The 17889-nt window shown below is 43.6% G+C and overlaps 1 protein-coding gene across 1 annotated transcript; it reads right to left on the bottom strand.

The window, feature by feature from the left end:
* Window positions 1-6755: 6755 nt before the first annotated feature.
* On the bottom strand, window positions 6756-16278 carry LOC119655330. The gene is made up of 4 exons (XM_038061171.1): window positions 16005-16278; window positions 15652-15884; window positions 15408-15581; window positions 6756-7083 (listed from the first exon to the last, which is right to left on the bottom strand). The coding sequence occupies exons 1-4, from the start codon at window positions 16200-16202 to the stop codon at window positions 6840-6842; spliced, it is 849 nt and encodes a 282-aa protein (XP_037917099.1). The 5' UTR covers window positions 16203-16278; the 3' UTR covers window positions 6756-6839.
* Between the last annotated feature and the right edge of the window lie 1611 nt (window positions 16279-17889).

Raw genomic sequence — 17889 nt, forward strand, 5'->3', positions numbered from 1 at the left:
AACTATATCGGACTGCTTCGGTCAGCTACCCCAAGATACGCTCTTCTGACCTGGGAGCCGGTTCTTAACAGGATTCTGACTGGAAGTTTCCCGTCCATGTTAAGAAGCATCAGAATTGTACAGTACACTTATGGTGCACACGATATAATGGAGAGGGAAACTTTCTACAATTACACACAGTTCAGGACAGATTTCCTTAAAGGTTACATTGTGATCGTGATGGGTGATCTTAATACCCAGGTGGCTGTCGCAACACTCTCGGCTGCTATGCGGGTCATTCGGCGCATCCCGAAGGATCGTCATAAGATGTGACTGACTGCGGAGTCGTAGGAGTGGATTAATGAGGGAAAGGTATTGAAGGCTCTATTCACTGCTGCGAACCATGGCGATACCGTGCGTGAAATTGAGCGTAGTGTGTGCCATGATAAAAGGGGATTTGTTATTGCGGTGGTCAGGAAAGCGGAAAAAGGTATCTGTGTGTATCTTTACATGATGCTAGCTGCATGGCTTTATGGTGGGTTTGCAATAAAAACGTGGGTTTGGAGGTACCCAAAATGACCTGGGAAATGGGCTGTCGTCAATTACTAGGAAAATCTATCCAAAAACAAACAACGAATTCATTTATTGCAGACCTCACTCCTGGGTTGCGTTAAAGTTAGCTGGGTAGACTCCCATTCCAATATCAAATCTTTCCACATACCACTTTACTATCTTAACTTAAGGGCCACAAAACTCAAGCTTCCATAACCTCTCAAGTGGATCCAAATCTTTCAATGCTGCGATCAAGGATTCTAACGGTCGACTTTTCATTCACAATGGTGAGCAGCTACAAAAGTGGGAGGAGCACTTTGTTACGGTTCCCAACCGTATCCTAAGAAGTTCCCCTCTCGTCAAATCTTTGGTACTGATATGCTCCAATTACAGCGGGTAGCATAACATCCACTAACGGAAACCCGGCGGTACATAAACATGTCTGGTAGATTTCCTTAGATGGTGGAGTCGAGTACTCGGAGGCTATGCCCTCCCCCACCTCAAACAGACATACATATACTCCCCCTCTCGTGATGAAACATTATTTTCAGGGACAAAATTGTATTTAAAAAAATGTTCACGACCGGACATGGCAACGGCTCACAATTAGCAAAAATTATTGCTGAAACACTGTATTTTAAAAAGCACAGTTTGTTAGTGCAAAGTGTTGACGTTGGCACCCGTACTTTGCCCCTGACTGCTATGCTGCATTTGCATTACTGGCATGTGCAGGTTTACGTGATTCTACAAAATTTGAATACCGCGAGAATTGATAGTACGGTTGTCCGATTATATGGTTACATATGTAATATATATACATGTATAGCTGATGCAAATAGTCACTGCTCATCCAAATAGAATATGAGTATCTTGCTAACCCTCGAAAATCCAGTGAATCTGAGACCTTTTCAACTGAATTTAAAAAGTCAACGATGAAAATTCCGAAAGTGACAATCGCGTATCTGCGTGCTTTTCATGGATCATGTTGGAACAGTTTGCAGAGTTTTGATCCTCACTTCATCTACTCTTCATTGCGCAAGCTGCAGCCTCTGTTCTGACTGCTGCCGTGGGAGTTCCCTCCAAGGATGGCAAAATGTCAGAGAGACAATTTACCATCCTCCGGGGATGCCTGTGGAAAAAAATGCTGGAGCCTGAAACGAAGCCACGATTTAACAATCAAGGTTTTCGTGATGAGCTTCTCCATTTGGAGTGCACTGACGAGGCTACCTTAAAGTGGCTCCAGCAGGTAATCCGGCGGTCTGCCCAAGTTCACTATTGTGAACACTGAGCTACGCAGGACAGAACATGTCGGATGTTGGCTACCGGGCCCTCGAAGGAAGGCAAAGGACATCATCTGCATGGTGGGTGAACAGAACCCGGGCATGGACTTTGGACACTGGAGGGTAAAGTTCATGAATGCTAGGAAGGACAAATCTACAAACGTGGAGGGTTTCAACTTGGCATTCGAACTCGACCAACAGCGTCTGAATGTGCTCAGGGAAGTCACCATATGGTACTCTACTTTTCCTATATAGACTGAAATTCCGTCATATCAGGAAACTGTAGGGCATCATCTCCATTTTGAGAGCGTAGAACAATGATGGTCTTCGTCTCACACAACATAGAGCAAATTGCAGCATCTTCGGCGGGCTCTCCCACAATGGAGTCGCGCGCGGAGGATAGTGCATACAGGGGCGGAACCCCCGCATGGGGGCTCGCACTGGGGAAGGGACTGCAGAGTGAATCCTACCTGCTAGTAACTTCTCCTACGCCTTCCAAGGAACAGGCGGAAGGAAGGGAAGCCACAGACGTGAACGGAACTGACTTGATGCCAGTTCGAGTGATCGAATCTATGCAACCCGGACACTGCAAACAAATTAAGGTGCTAAGTGGAAAACAGACGAATGCTCTCCGGGATGAGATGAGATCTTTCGTGGATGAGAACATGGGAACTGCGGTACTTCCAAGTACGGTTTTTCTCAGAGAAATCAATCACGAGGGTATCGAGTCTCTGGCGGTACGGTGTGAGGGAAACTCCGTCATACGCGGACTGCCGCATACGCTTCTAACTGTTTTCCATAAGGCAATAGACTAAGTTTATGTCGAAAAACATAAAGATTGGTCAAATAAACCTGCAGCATGCCAAAGCTCCCTCCTACCTGTTGGCAGCGAAAATGACGAAGCTACAGGATTTCCCCTTTCTGGTGCAAGAACCGTGGGTTCGATTTAACAGAATCTGTGGCATTGGATTAGTAAAGGGGGCTAGGATCTTCTATGATAAAAGATCCATAAGACCGAGAACTTGCGTCCTGATGTCAAGACGGTTAGAGGCGACTATGCTGAGACAATATTGTTCCCAGGACTTAGCTACGGTCATCATACAATACCAAATAAATGGCGAGAGGAAAAACAACATAGTTCCCTCCGCTTATTTACCCTATGATTCTTTGTATCCTCCACCGACGCAAGAGCTTAGGGATCTGGTGGCATATGCAGAATCAAGGGGTCTCTTAATAGGTTGCGATGCGAATACTCAACATATTTGTTGGGGTAATTGCAAATGCAATTCAAGAGGGGAGAAGCTATTTGATTTCATCACTTCAGCTGGTCTTATGACTGCAAACGCAGGGTGCCCCCTACGTTCGTGGGACCGAGAAGAAACGAAGTAATTGACCTAACAATCTGTACGCCAACATTTTTAGAGTTGATTGCACACTGGCGAGTGCTTGACGAGGTCTCACTGTCAGATCACCGATATCTAGAATTCAATCTGACTATTGCGGGCAAACAGTCTGCAGTACAAAGACGGAACCCTAGGAAAACGGATTGGGCAAAGTTCAATGAACTTCTTGGCAATAAAGTACAGTTCCCTAGGCGACTAAGGACTCCTTTGGTGCAGGAAGATGAATTGAAAACTCTGAACTGCACACTTTTAGAGTGCTATGAAGAAGCTTGTCCTATCTCCCGAGGCCAAAGCGGTAAAATGGTTCCTTGGTGGAACCGAGAACTGCAAAAACTCAGGAAATCAACCAGGCGACTTCTAAACCGTGCTTGCAAAAGTAACAAGAACGAAGACTGGTTAAATTTCAGGAACTCACAACGTGAATATAAGAGGCTCATTAGGTGTTCGAAACGAGACTCCTTTAGAGCGTACAGTAAGGAACTGGAAGGCGAGAGAGACTTCAAGGCTGTGCAGAGTCCTCAAAAGGGATGAGTCAGCTAAGTTGGATTCTCTTAGAAAACCCGACGGTACTTTCACGAGCTCCAGACTGGATTTAGTACAGACCCTCCTGGAAGTACACCATCCGGGAGAACGGGTGAGAGAAGTGGTAGGGGGGAGTTGACGCTTCTTGCAACCCCTTCAACACGCATGTTTTGCAATGGGAACTGGAACACTGCAAAAGCGGTTGTTACCCATGAAAAGGTGAGAGCTGCCATACTGTCCATTGAACATTTCAAAGCACCTGGCATGGATGGCATCTATCCGGCAATGCTAAAGGAGGGTATGGAGCATTTAGAGTGACCTGTAAGAAATATTTGGCAACAGGTTAAGGTAGTTTTCATACCGAAACCTGGAAAAGATGACTATCCTAATTCAAAGAACTTCAGACAGATCAGCTTGTCTTCATTCTTGCTGAAAGGTTTGGAGAGACTGGTGGGGCGTCACATTCGCAGAAACGCACTTAGATCACACCCACTTAGTGAAAACCAACATGCTTACCAACGTGGAAAGTTCTGTGAGTCTGCTCTTCATTCTTTGGTCACAAAGATATAGGATGCAACTTTGAATGGTGAGTACGTGTTCGTGAACATTGAAGGGGCTTTTGACTGTGCGCCTTTTCAAAAATTTTGTGATGCCGCCAGAGCGCATGGTGTTGATGATGCTTTAATTAAGTGGATCCATGCTATGCTAACGCAGAGATTGCTGTGCGCTGAGGTGGGTGTCGATCGCTACCTTACTGCAGAAGCTACGAAGGGCTGCCCCCAAGGAGGTGTGCTTTCGCCACTTCTGTGGAGTATGCTGATCGACTCACTGCTATGCGAACTGCAAAATTTGCCAATACACGCTCAAGCTTATGCTGATGACGTGGCTGTACTTGCTGTTGATCGGGATCTTGGAACGGTGTGTAGGAATATACAACGTGCCGTTGATTTGATAGACAGCTGGTGCCTTAGACATGGTCTGTCAGTTAATCCAAATAAAACCACAATGGTTTTATTCACAAAAAGGAGAAAACTGGATGGACTTTGCCTCCCTGAGATGAGGGGTACTACCCTTCAACTCTCCGAAGAAGTGAAATATCTGGGAGTCACTCTAGATAAAAAACTTCTTTGGAACAAACATGTAGAGGTAAAGATGAAACGAGCTCTCACAACTTATGGGCTGTACAGACGGACCTTTGCCTCGACATGGGGACTCAGGCCTCATGTTGCCATCATTAGGCCGATGTTCGCTTATGCATCCGTAGTGTGGTGGGTTATGGCGAGACGAAAAGGTATTCACCGTAAACTAGCCGCACTGCAAAGAACTGTGTGTCTGGGTATCACCGGTGCCATGAGCACGACATCCTGCGCAGCTCTGAATGCACTACTCAATTTGCAGCCACTGGATATATTTATTCAAAGCAACGCAATGAGAGCAGCTCATGGACTAATTCGATTAGATCTACGGGAAAACAACGGATGTGGGGGGCGAAGAGCATTAGAAGAGTTACTGGGAGGACTGAATCCAGTTCTTACAATGCCTTCCGATGCTCGTCTCCCCATACATCTGTTTGGTAGAAGATATGAAGTTACCCTGAAGCGTAGAGAGGACTGGGAAGACCCAGAGGAATGCGTGGCGGGATATACAGAAGTCTTCTACACCGATGGCTCAAAAACAGAAGAGGGTTCTGGAGCCGGAGTCTACCTCTCAAATAAAAACGAAAAGTGGACTTTTCCTTTGGGACAATAAGCAATGGTTTTTCAAGCCGAAGTTTATGCGATCCTAAGGGTGGCAAACTGGGGAATTGACAGGCGCATCGCAATCTGCAGTGACAGTCAAGCTGCTCAATGCCCTCATTGAGCAGTCCTTTGATCACCTCGAAAATCGTTCAGGAATGCAGAAACCGTTTGAACTCAATGTCTAGATTCAATACGGTGGAACTACTCTGGGTACCTGGTCACTGTGGCATGGAGGGAAATGAAATCTCAGACGCTTTTGCGAAAGAGGGGTCAATCTCCGCTATGAAGGGATCGGAGCCAGCAATTAGAGTATCAGTAGCATTGGCTAAATCTGTTTTCAAAAACTGGGAACAAGTTTTCCATAATGACAGAGAGAGCCTAAATGCTGCTCGACACACCAAACTTTTCCTGCCAGAACCGAACATACGTACCGCAAAGTTTATCTTGTCGAAAAGCAGAAGGACTTGCAGGTGTATTGTGGGCATTCTGACAGGCCATAATTCACTAGCTGGGCATATGTTCAGAATAGAAATTACCGAAGATGATACGTGTCCCTCCTGTAATGAGGAAGCGGAATCCACGGAGCATTTCCTATGTGAATGCCCCGCCTATGGACGCATCAGGCATCAGATCTTTGGTGCCGATGTTCTCCAATTGCGACGGGTAGCATCACATCCACTAACGGAAATCCTGCGATACGACAACGAATCCGGAATATTCCGTTAGACGGGGGAGGTGAGTACAATGGGCCAACACGGCCTGAGTGCTCAGAAGCTGTAGCTTCTCCCCCACCTTACACACACACACAGACACTCTTCATTGATTTCAAGAAGGCTTTCATCAGTGTTAATGGGGAGTGTATCTGAAATGCTCTATGCAAAAAGAGCAGCTCGGATGAAACCTCAGAGGAATCGTCGAAGAAAAGTTCTTATTATCGTTGACTTTCTCCATGTTACTTTACTGGAGAACTACGACATCTTTTCTCAAACTACGCCAATAACGTCTGCTGGTTCTGTGGACTTGCGAAAGGAGACAAGGTACTTCTCAGTCTGAAGGCTTATCGTACTCTTCCTATCTGCATTAGGGAGCAAAACGTGTTGATCAACTATTGTATTTGGGTGACGTTTCTGCAAACTATTCTGCCTACGCCCGCTTTCGCTGTTTCAACTAAAATCTCAAAATGCGACTATCTCAACACCAACATCAAGTTCAGAATCCTCGGGAAACCCTGGAGAGCCTCCGGTTACTGACTTGTTTAAATTATCATTAAAACAAATAAGTAAATAGTCTTAAACCATTTGGAGTTTTACTCACATTTCTAGGAAAATTATCTTTTTTAATAATTTCCATCGCATTTAATATTTTCAATTGCCATTTGATATTAACCTGGAAGGTAATATTTCAATATAATACATGAAGTCATTCCTTTCATATCCGCTAGATTCAAAAATTCGTGCTGAAACTTCGTTCCCTTCCTTGATGGTGCAGCATGTGTGCTCGCCTAAATCTGCAATTTTTTTCGACATAGCGTTCACCATATACGTGCCAAGTCCTAGCCTTCTGAAATTGTCCTTCACATGAAGCATGGCTAATCCACCAAATTCATACCTAAATTTAAAGTAAAGACAAAACGTATTATAATTAAAGTCATGCGAGATTCATTTGTGAATAACGAAAATGCGCTCCTGTAGCTAATGATAACGAAACGACTAACAAAATTTTTCCCAATTGGTGGTATTGAATGTAGCATATGCAGAAATATCTGAACATTTGTCGCAGAATTAACGATCATCCGGTTGAAAGGGCAATGCTATACCCTAGAAACAAGACTTGCCGCCGGAAGGACGCGCCGCCGGAAGGACAACGCTAACTTTCTCAAAATCCCAACCGTGAAATGGAGCTCTGCTCTTTTGGTTAACAAATACCAATTCTGCATAATTATGTGATCATCCCTTGATAATGCAGGTATTTACTGACGGCGCCCAATGAGGGGCTGAGTCCTGAAATGTGTTACTTTGAGAAGATTTTATGGAGACTATGGATGGGCCTTACTTTCAGCTCGAGGATAACTGATTCAGTTGCTTCGTTCTTAAACTGACTGTGGATAATAAATGAAAAGTAAGGTACCTGGTTAGGATTTATAAACTAGAATAAACGAAAGACGATCCAATTCCGACGATATTGGTTTTTAAGGATGAGTTATTGCTGTATTCGTGCCCAAGATGATTGAGTCGCAAGAAGTGTTAACGAATATATTGAAGATAGTAGTTTTAGTAAAAAAGACGGCCTGGCAAAAAGTACCATAAATATGAACTTCAGGGTGCTTAATAAAATAATTATTATAGACAGGAATGTTACGCGACTGTTTTCAGTGCAGTCCATGTGAAGAGCAAATTCCTATCCAGACGGGGAGTAGCAACTATATGCCCTTTTGCAGGTCCATAGAAAGCAAAGTCGTACACGGAATACAGATTATGTGGGCTCATATTATCTCTTTAGTTGATTTGGTCTCTATACAGAACCACCATGGCGCAGGTAGAAACACTTTTTCCCTCCCTTCTCGACTGGTCACTGGTAACCCTCAATGATTAATCTGAATTCTCGAAAGTATTACTAAACAAGCATCCTATTATGAACAACTGTCAGCGGCGTAAGAGTTAAGTTATACCCCTCCATGTCGAGTGGAGCAAAAACTGGAATAAATATCCCAAACTTTGGACAGTGAGGTATGTTTTACCTACTGACATCATCTAATCTCACATCACACATCAATTTTTAAAACCATTTTCAACAGTGTATACTATTTATCCATTTCCAGAGCAAATTTCGGTTGTTGGTATGTTTGACTGTTTGTCAAAACCGACTGCACATGGTTGCAATAACTGGTAATGGTCAAAAGTACTTGTCGTGTAACTATCACAGTCGGGCCCTTCGTGCCAACATCGTCCAGACACGTCAATCTTGACTTAACATTATAACTTGGAGGAACCAAAGTTACTCGCTGAGCATGCTGCTTGGTGTTTCATCTCGCCCGTCAAGAGTAAAGACCTTCAGATTTGGCATATCACATATAAGAACTGAGCGACCAGACCGACCAACCGATCTACACCAGTACCATTGCGTTCAATCCTATATTATAAGAATGGTTGAACGTTTTCACTGACAGTTTGAAACAGTAATACGCTGTCTAAATAGAGCAGAAGCATTCCTGCCGTGTTAAGAGGCGTCTGCACAGTCCAGAAGAAACCATAGCTGCATAGCCTCTATTATGCCTCCCAAAGTCAATGACATACAATCCAACAACAAACAAAAAAAGCGTGTGGTGAAAAACTTAAGGGCGTTTTCTCCTATGAACTTTTATTAAATAAATTAAATTTAACAAAACAACAATTAATACAATGAAATTGCCCTTAAATTAAAACATGTTCAACGATTCATTGGTCCATGAGAAATTCAGCGAGTAGGAAGATCATTCCTCAGGCGTGGTGGAATTTGGAAAGTTGACTGACTTGAGGTGAATTATCTTCGAACAAACCGTCCGCAGACAAGCCTCTTCGGCAAATCGCCTTCGGGTGAACCACCATTGAGTAAACCGAAACGCCAATGTCCCTCAGTCGGTCCAAACCCAACAGCTCAAATGACCGTAAAGAAGCCTCGACTCGAAACGGCAACCAAAACTATGGAGCCAATATATGGGTCTTGTATGACAATATCAATCCATCAGGTTACAATAGTGAAAGGTGTAAAAAGCTTAAGGAAACGTTACTCCTAGCTGTAAGGATTTGCTATGAGCAGTATGTGTAAAATGTTACGACTCAACTTTGTCAACAAAAATACAAACGGTCAACTCAGTCCGTGCTGCTCCTCCCTGAACAAAGTACGGGAGGTCGCAAAATCCACACCACCACCAGGTTGTCGATCGCTAGCAGACTCAGTATTTTAGGAAGCTTTGTCATTGACGGTATTACTAAAGCGGATTAAAGTCAGGAACCAGCAGGTTTGGGGCCATCATGTTAAAGCAGTCAGCCCCTAGGTTCAGGGCAGCCTACGAAATATTCATCTAAAACATAAGAGAGAGCAATAATTCTCAAATAAATTTGCAGCATTGTAAAGCGGCATATGCACTAATTAGTCGTCGGGTCAATTGCTGCAAGATCTTTATACACCTCATGAACAACCATGTTCTATTGGTGGAAATGGGACCTATACTACCATCCTATATCCTGATCTATTGTATGCCAACAAAAGCCCTAGACGTCGTTTCTGCTTGATCTTTTCAAAGGACTTCGAAGTTGTCTTGATTAACGCCCTATGTTAATGCATCACTACAGCTGTCAAACAAACGTACAAAAGCCAATAAGGAGATAAACAGATTCTTTGATGCTCTGTTTGTTTTTCCAACGACCTGGATGAAGTTTTCATTGGAATATCCATAAAAGCTATTCAATATGCCAAGAGTAAAGGCATGAAGTAATGGGAGGTTGCGGTGAAGTTCTAACGTCAGCATAAGAACATTCAGGCTATTTGAATACCCAGTAAGATCCGAACCGCAGATTTTCAACTAAACACATAAACCGAAATTATTCAATGCGGTGAGGTGAACAGCCATCGACATCGCCGGAGACTTTCACTATGCGCGCCACCCCAATGATACCGCAATGGACAGAGGAATATTCAAAACGCTCAGTTTCTGAGTTCGCTGGAAGACAGACTGGGCGACGGAAGAGCGGAAGTATTACAATTCCTAGGGGTGCATCCAATCCAATGCCGAAATTGAAGAAACAACGCAGAAGATCACAATTAGTATCAGAAAAACTTTCGGGGAGAGCTGCCTACTTAGTACAACAAGGAAAGGTAAAACACCACTTGGATTTGGTCAAGCAGAGGTATTTTTCAATTGAGCTCTCAAATCTGATTCAGCCCTAGGCTGCAATCGATGCGAAGAGCACAGAGAACATGACGAATAACAAAAGTTCCACTAATCGATCATCATGGGAACACTTTTGAGAAGAGATAAACTCGCTTGAGGGGTCCTCGACGTTGGAGAGAATCCTTGTTAAAGAAACGTAGCCAGCAGCTGGCTAACCTACGTTGGCTTGTCATACGCCTGTGTGTCATATGACGTGAATGAACGCAAAAATTTACGACTAATTACACACCATTGACGGCATCACAGCCAGTAGCGTGCTTACCAGACAAGGCAAACCAACGGAGATAGCGCTCCACGAGCTTACAGCAGTTCTGAGAGGACGATATACGAAGAGGGATACGCTTGGGACTCATTTAAGGGCATTGAATTGACGGCACGTACGCTTCTTTTGCAAGGTTTGCAACAGCATGGAATTGGTCCGCTATTAATCGAGTGGATTTTTCCCATGGAGGAGTTAAGGAAGGCCCAGGTTCCTGGCTACGCCTAAAGGTCTTTGTTCAAGCATTTGCGGACAATCTAACCGTAATAACTATCGGAAAATTTCAAGACCTAGTATGTAGTCGCTTGAGTACAACTCTCAAACAAGTCATGGTTACTGGCTTCGTAATGGACCCATGGTAAACTGTGGAAAGACCAGGCTAGGAAGGATTTAAAATCCAGCTAATGCAAACAACCAAGTACTTTCAGTATTTCAACTTGAAGCTGACTGGAAAACATCATCTCCAGAATTAATATCAGAAATCGTGAATATCGTTCCGGCACTGTAGGACCGCAATAGTAGAGGCTTATGGTTTTTTACCACGTCTGGTTCAATGGATGGATGGATACATCCATAATAGTAACCATTCTGGTAGCCGAGGCTGAACTGAATTGTTCTTGTGCCAACAATTTCCTGCTGTTAGCAAAGTTCAGCCTCGGCTACCAGAAAGTTCGGTTACCTACATATTACTGGTACTACGCTATCCGCGATGGTTGCAGCTATACTAAATCCATCTCCTGCTCCTAATTCATTTAAAACTGATAGGCTTGATGCGTGGAAAGGCTGCCTATCTGGGCAAGCATCTGCCTTACGTTGATATGGTTTCCAGATTTGCCTTGGAGAAAACATATTTTGCCATAATCGACAAGAATAAGATCAAAAGAAAAGAACGGTTGACAAGTGGCTTTCAGAGTCTAACCTTTGAGATTGCAAACAGAATAGTTTTCATTTTCACTTCTGAGAATGTTGTTGGAAAACTGTGACAAAATAAATCTGTTCCGACAATCAGACAACGTTATCAGCAACACTAAATGCTGACAGCACATCAAGCCAGTTGGTGTGAAGCTCCCACCAGTTGGCGAAACATTCCTGATGTGAACTCCAAGGCATACAGAAATCGTTCGAATGAGGAAGCCAACAAATTGACTCGCCAAGGATTTGACTTGACAATCGTGAGACCAGAATCAGCATTTCAAGTTGGGCCACATACTTTCCACTTTCTATCACCAAGAGTGGAGCTTTCACTGCAGCATGAAAACCAAAGTAGGGTTTTTAATGTGATATTACTTCTTATATTACCTACCTAAAAAAATTTAGAAGCATATTATTCACCGGTCAAAGGTTAGTATAGGTCCCAGGGCGAAATGTGGATTGGCACCCACGATGGAGCATAAAACCTGGCAAACACTTGCTGAACCAACACCAACAGTTCTACTACCAAACCCTATCTTCACCTCCACGTCGTGACTGTTGGGAGCTCTTTCTTAGCGAAAAGCTGCAGACGGAAAAGGGTGAAGGCGAGTCTCCCGCGCCTAAAAATCGGACATATTGTACCAACTGGTCCTCCAAGTTGGGGTTTGGGTAGGGCTGAAAACCCTACATGGACAACTTGTTACGAAGCCACAACAGGACCCTCGGACTGGACGGATAATACAACGACGAACCCGGCAATGTCATCCAGCTTTTAGGGATATCGAATTGGTGGACCTCGGCGCAAAACCGGGATGTCTGGAGTTCCCTATTAAGGCAGACCTAGACCGGATACCGGTTGTTGCGCCGTTGATGATGATGATGAATCCGGCAACGACAAAGGAATAACGATTTGGGCATTTTCTCATGGAACATGCGCCCCCTGTACAGAGATAAAGCTGCTGAGCAGTTAGCCGATACCCTGTCTAAATATAGGGCTGATGTAACAGCGTTACAGGAGATGCGTTGGACAGGGACCGGTTTCCTGGAGAATATATATATTATAGTGGCCATCCAGTAAACCATGTGCTCGTAGTAGGTTTCTTAGTCAGCCAAAAAATGAAACCTGCTGTTATCGGCTTTCAAAACACAAGTGAACGGTAATGTAAATTTAGAAAAATAAGCCTCCTAAACGTCCACGCCCCTACAGAGCCTGCAGAGTCGGAGAAAGATACCTTCTACGAGGCAATAGAACGAACCGTCCAAGCCGGTCCCAGATACGATATCAAAATCATACTTGGGGATTCTAATAGCCAAGTAGGAAAGGAGTCCGTATTCAGGCGATACGTTGGCTCCCATAGTTTACACCAAACTACAAATGATAACGGAGTGCGAATCATTCAATTTCCAGTGTCACACGAAATGGTTGTTGGAAGTACCTAGCTTGCGCGGAAAGCGGTCCACAAACATACAAGGGCCTCTCCAGACGGGATCACTTTCAACCAAATTGACCACCTGTTGATCAAACGCCGTATTCTCTCAGCCTTGATGAATGTCAGAACATATAGGGAGGCCAATATAGATTCGGATCGCTATCTCGTTGGCATGGTGCTCCGAGCTAGAATAGCAACACCACCCAGAATCCCCTCTGACAATCAGGTGAGAGTCAACACTGAAGCCATCCACAACACAGTCCTCCGCAGCACCTACAAGAGGAAAATGGATGTCGCAATAACCGCAGTCAACAGAGATCCTGGAGATGAAGCATCAACAAATGATCTTCACAATCACCTGAAAAACGTTATCATAAATACGCCACATACATACTTGGCTCCAGCGGCAAAAAAGTCCGAACGCCTGGTTTGACGATGAATGTAAGCTAGCACCGGAACGGGCACGCGCGGAGACTTATCACGAACTCCGTCGAGCGGAGAAGCGACTTCACAGACGGAAAAAGGAGGCCTGGGAGAACCAACAGGTCTGCGAACTCGAAAAGTAGAGGGAGCAAACACACCTGGCGCGCAAGTTTTACCAACAAGTCAGCAAAATGAAGCCTTATACACCTCGATGCTCATCCTGCTGAGACAAAGAGGGAAATCTGATTTCCGACAGAATGGGCATATTGGAGCGATGGGTTGAGTACTTTGATGAATTACTGAACAACCAGAACATCGGCGAGTTGAAGGTCCCGCCAACTGAAGATGACGGACAAATACTGCCACCACCGAGTATAGAAAAAACAGTCCGTGCTATTCATAGGCTTAAAAATCATAAGTCGCCAGGAGCCGATGGAATTACAACCGAATTGGTTAAATTTGGAGGCGACCACTTACACCAAGTGGTTCATCAACTTGTCCTCAAGGTGTGGGACAGCGAATCAATGCCTGACGATTGGCAACGAGGTATTATCTGTCTCATACATAAAAAGGGAGATATCACACGGTGCAGCAATTATAGAGGTATCAAGTTGCTGAGTACCATGCCCTATCATGCGTCCTCTTTAACCTGGCCCTCGAGAAAGTCATCCGTAATGTTGTGATAAATGCAAGAGGTACGATGCTCTTCAAGTTCACCCAAATACTGGTCTATGCTGACGATATTGACATCATGGGAAGAACGACCCGAAACGTACAAACTGCCTTCATCCAAATCGAGCAGGCGCCGCGATATCTTGGGCTGCACATCAATGAAGGCAAGGCAACTAACAACATCAAACCGCACTGGTCAAACGGGAAGAATAAAGATAGGAGAATACAACTTTGAGACCGTTGACAATTTCTCCTATCTAGGGTTGAAAATCACAACCGAAAACAGCTACGACGATGAAATCCGCGCACGGTTGTTGGAAGCCAACAGAGCCTATTTCAACTTACAAAGACTATTCCGCTCGAAACGTCTCACCATAGGGTCAAAGCTCTTACTGTACAAGACTATGATCTTGCCAGTCCTCATGTATTCCTCGGAGACTTGGGTTCTTAGCAAGAAGAATTGCGAACTCTTGGCCGGGTTCAAGAGAAGAATCCTCTGAAGAATTTTTGGTCCCCTACATGAGGATGGACGATTCCTTAGCCTACATAACGACGAATTCTATGAGCGATACCATGGACATTTGGTTGTGGATAAAATCCGGCTCAATAGGTTACGGTGGGCGGGTCACTTAATCCGTATCGATGAGGATGATCCATCCCGGAAAGTATTTAAGGGCTATATCTATGGTAGGAAAAGAAGAAGATGGAGCGACGGCGTAGGTCAGGACGCCAGACAGATTTTACTGATATCGAATTGGTGGACCTCGGCGCAAAACCGGGATGTTTGGAGTTGCTTATTAAGGCAAGCCTGGACCGGATACCGGTTGTTGCGCCGTTAATGATGATGATTCGCCCCATCCGATAAGAAAATGGGATATATAGGTTGGCCTATATAATACCTTAACTCGATTTGTGTTTTTGTTCGGATGCAAGTAATAGACGCTGGACATGAAAGCCTCGTAAGTAGTGCGAGGGCGCAATTGAAGCAAAGAGTAAATCACAGTTCAGGTTTTCAAATAAGATGGGAAGTTGTACTTGAGGATAGGGCTCTATTTAGCCTTTCGCGCTATTGTTGATCGAGACTACGTGGGGGCGTCTAAATGCAAATCAATAAAAGTTGCATTCAGAAATATGTACCTCCTGTTGTAAAAGCACGCGGAATCTGTTCATTTCCAGAGCGGGAATGTGACTGTAAACAAAGCAAATAAATTCTGCAATCTTGACCACTGAGGCGTACATCATTTACCGACAGTGCAGACATACAAAAAGGGAATCATTATTTTAATTAGCCCTGATCAAAATTTACCTTAATGCCCAAGCTGCTAGCTCTCCACTTTCCGTGTATATCCCAACGTTTTCATTGTACCGAATTAACCATTTCAGCCGATCTATGCACTTAGGATAGTGAAACGGCCAAGCTTCTTTTATTTCGAGCAAAGCGTCCTCATTGACAGTTCCAGCTGTAAATCCTTCCGGCAATCTGGAAATAAATGTATATCATTCACATTTGCCTTAATTATAGTTTTCGCAATCAAAAATATTATCCTTACGAGGGAACAATAATTTTCGAGCCCCTTTCTGGTGTCAGATGATACCAAATAAATTTCCATTCGATGCCAGTATTAAGTTCTTTCTGCTTTATAAAACTCCATACTGCAGATTGGATGCTCTCTGTGTAGAAATATCGGTAGTGATTCGTCCTGTCCAAATTCAGGAGGCATAGAGCCGCGGTTAAACGGGTTTTATCTTTATTTAATGTGTAGCCACAAATTTTCGTTAGATACTGTAAGGGAAAGTTGATTTATCTTTACACGAAATAATATAGAAGAAATTTTTATATATTTTGATCAAATGTTCACCATACCCTCGTCTAAATACTCATATAAACTTCACAAGTACTTACCACTATAACAAAAGTTCCATCACTCCAGTCCCCGTTCAGGCTGTAGGCGTGAAAGTTTTCAAGGAACAATTTCTTTTCTAGCCATTTTATAAAATTGGTGAGTATGTAGAAGCCGATTTCCTGTTCAGGCCAGTTTCGTTTATACATTTCACGCAGGACAATTAGCCCTTCCAAAGGAATTTCGACGAGCTTATCCATTTGCCCTAAACTGATCTTCAAAACGATTCAGATACAATTTAAAATCTAAGTCAGCGACAAACTGATTTTGTAATTGCTGGGGATCTGTCTAGGAACTAGGGACATCATAATTAACTTTATCAGCAGAAATGGAAAGGTGAATTTGTTTATTTCCATAAGTGATAACATTAGCAAAGTCTGACATGTTTGCCAATAGTAAATATCCAATTACGCAAAAGATATGTACACGGTCTGGAAGTATGGATTATTCCAGGCATTGATATTGTTTTTGGTGGATTTTACGTGGCTTGTCTAATCTTTCCACCTTCTATTGTAGGTAAATTTGTTTACCTTTTATCTAAATAAATACAATTTTCACAATTATTTATGGCAATTTCATCAAGGGGGAATTAATTTCAGCTACAGCCATCCAAAGATCTTTTACTGGCTAAAATAAACTAAATAAAACATTGCATATATTATGTGGGTACATATTTTACATGTTTAAGTCAGTATCAGAATAACCAACTTTTTGCGTCTCCTTCTTTGAATAGTGAGAAATTATGTGTAATAGATATCATTTCCGCAGAACCTTATTTTCCTTGGAGCTGCCGAATAAAGACACAAAATAATTTGCCACACTGATAACAGGGGCACCTACGTCAAATTGTGTATGCACTATATAACAATCGTTGGCGCAACAATCCATGTTGGGTCACTGCCTTGAAATGTGTTAGAGACCGTAACGTGCAGTAAGAGGTAGGAGACAATGTGGTCAGTATTACGCTCGCCCGAGATTATTACCCTGAGTTGACTTAAGTACTGGTATCCGACGTCAATTCACGATACAAATCTCTCTGCCACCAGTAATTTGAACTGAGACCTTCAGTACGACAGCCTTTGCTCTTACCACTTAGCTATCCAATATGCAGAATACTGGTCCCAAACCAAATAAAGGACGAGAATTTAAGGCACACTCAGTAAAATGTGCTGAGATCAGGCAAAGTACAGAAGAGGCTCAATGTAGCTGGGATACCTTCCCCATACTAAATCTTACTAATTTCCCCTCCTCGTTAGCAAACATTGACCAGGCCGTCCAGATCCTGGATTGGGCATGGGACAACAACTTGGTACGAAGCCTTAGATTGGTTTGGGCTTTGCGCTTGGATTAGCGGATATATTTATTTGCTAGTATGTAGCACTTCTTCTTTCTTTCACGTTATAAGTCCCCCCCCCCCTCCCCCATAGTTCCCTCATTGCGCTCATTCCAATTTACATCTCACACATCACAAAATTTTAGTTTTTAAAATTTAATTTTTTGTATAAAACAAAAAAAATCTGTTTGCTGTCTATTTGTCTTTTTGTCTTGGATGAAGTCTTTTTTTTTATGGATGAAGGTGGAAATCTTACACAGATACTGCCGCGCCAGGTTGCAGTAGTGTGTGGGATTCTCACCCAAGAAAACACCACCACTTTCTCCTTCTTCCTTCCCCGCGAAACCCCCGCAAAGCATTACTTCTCGGGGTGGACTGCGCTTTAAGCGACCAAGCCTTTCGTTCTTCGCGTCCTCCTTGCGCGCACCGCTCTTCCAAGTTCCTCCTGTATTCTTTGATTGCGAAATTCACCGCACACCAGTTTCCCTCCGACTTCAACATTTCCCCGACGATGTTTTGCGGGCTTAGTTTGGTTTTCAGGGAGTCTTCAAGAC

The sequence above is a fragment of the Hermetia illucens genome, chromosome 4 (genome assembly GCF_905115235.1).
Source record: "Hermetia illucens chromosome 4, iHerIll2.2.curated.20191125, whole genome shotgun sequence".
NCBI lineage: Eukaryota > Metazoa > Arthropoda > Insecta > Diptera > Stratiomyidae > Hermetia > Hermetia illucens.

Excerpts from the sequence above, each read along its gene's own strand:
- LOC119655330 (XM_038061171.1), bottom strand. The coding sequence starts at position 16,202 with ATGGATAAGCTCGTCGAAATTCCTTTGGAAGGGCTAATTGTCCTGCGT. Across the intron at positions 15,582-15,651 it reads TCGAAAATTATTGTTCCCTC|ATTGCCGGAAGGATTTACAG; the intron begins GTAAGGATAATA and ends ATTTATTTCCAG. Across the intron at positions 7,084-15,407 it reads CTAGCAGCTTGGGCATTAAG|GTATGAATTTGGTGGATTAG; the intron begins GTAAATTTTGAT and ends CTTTAAATTTAG.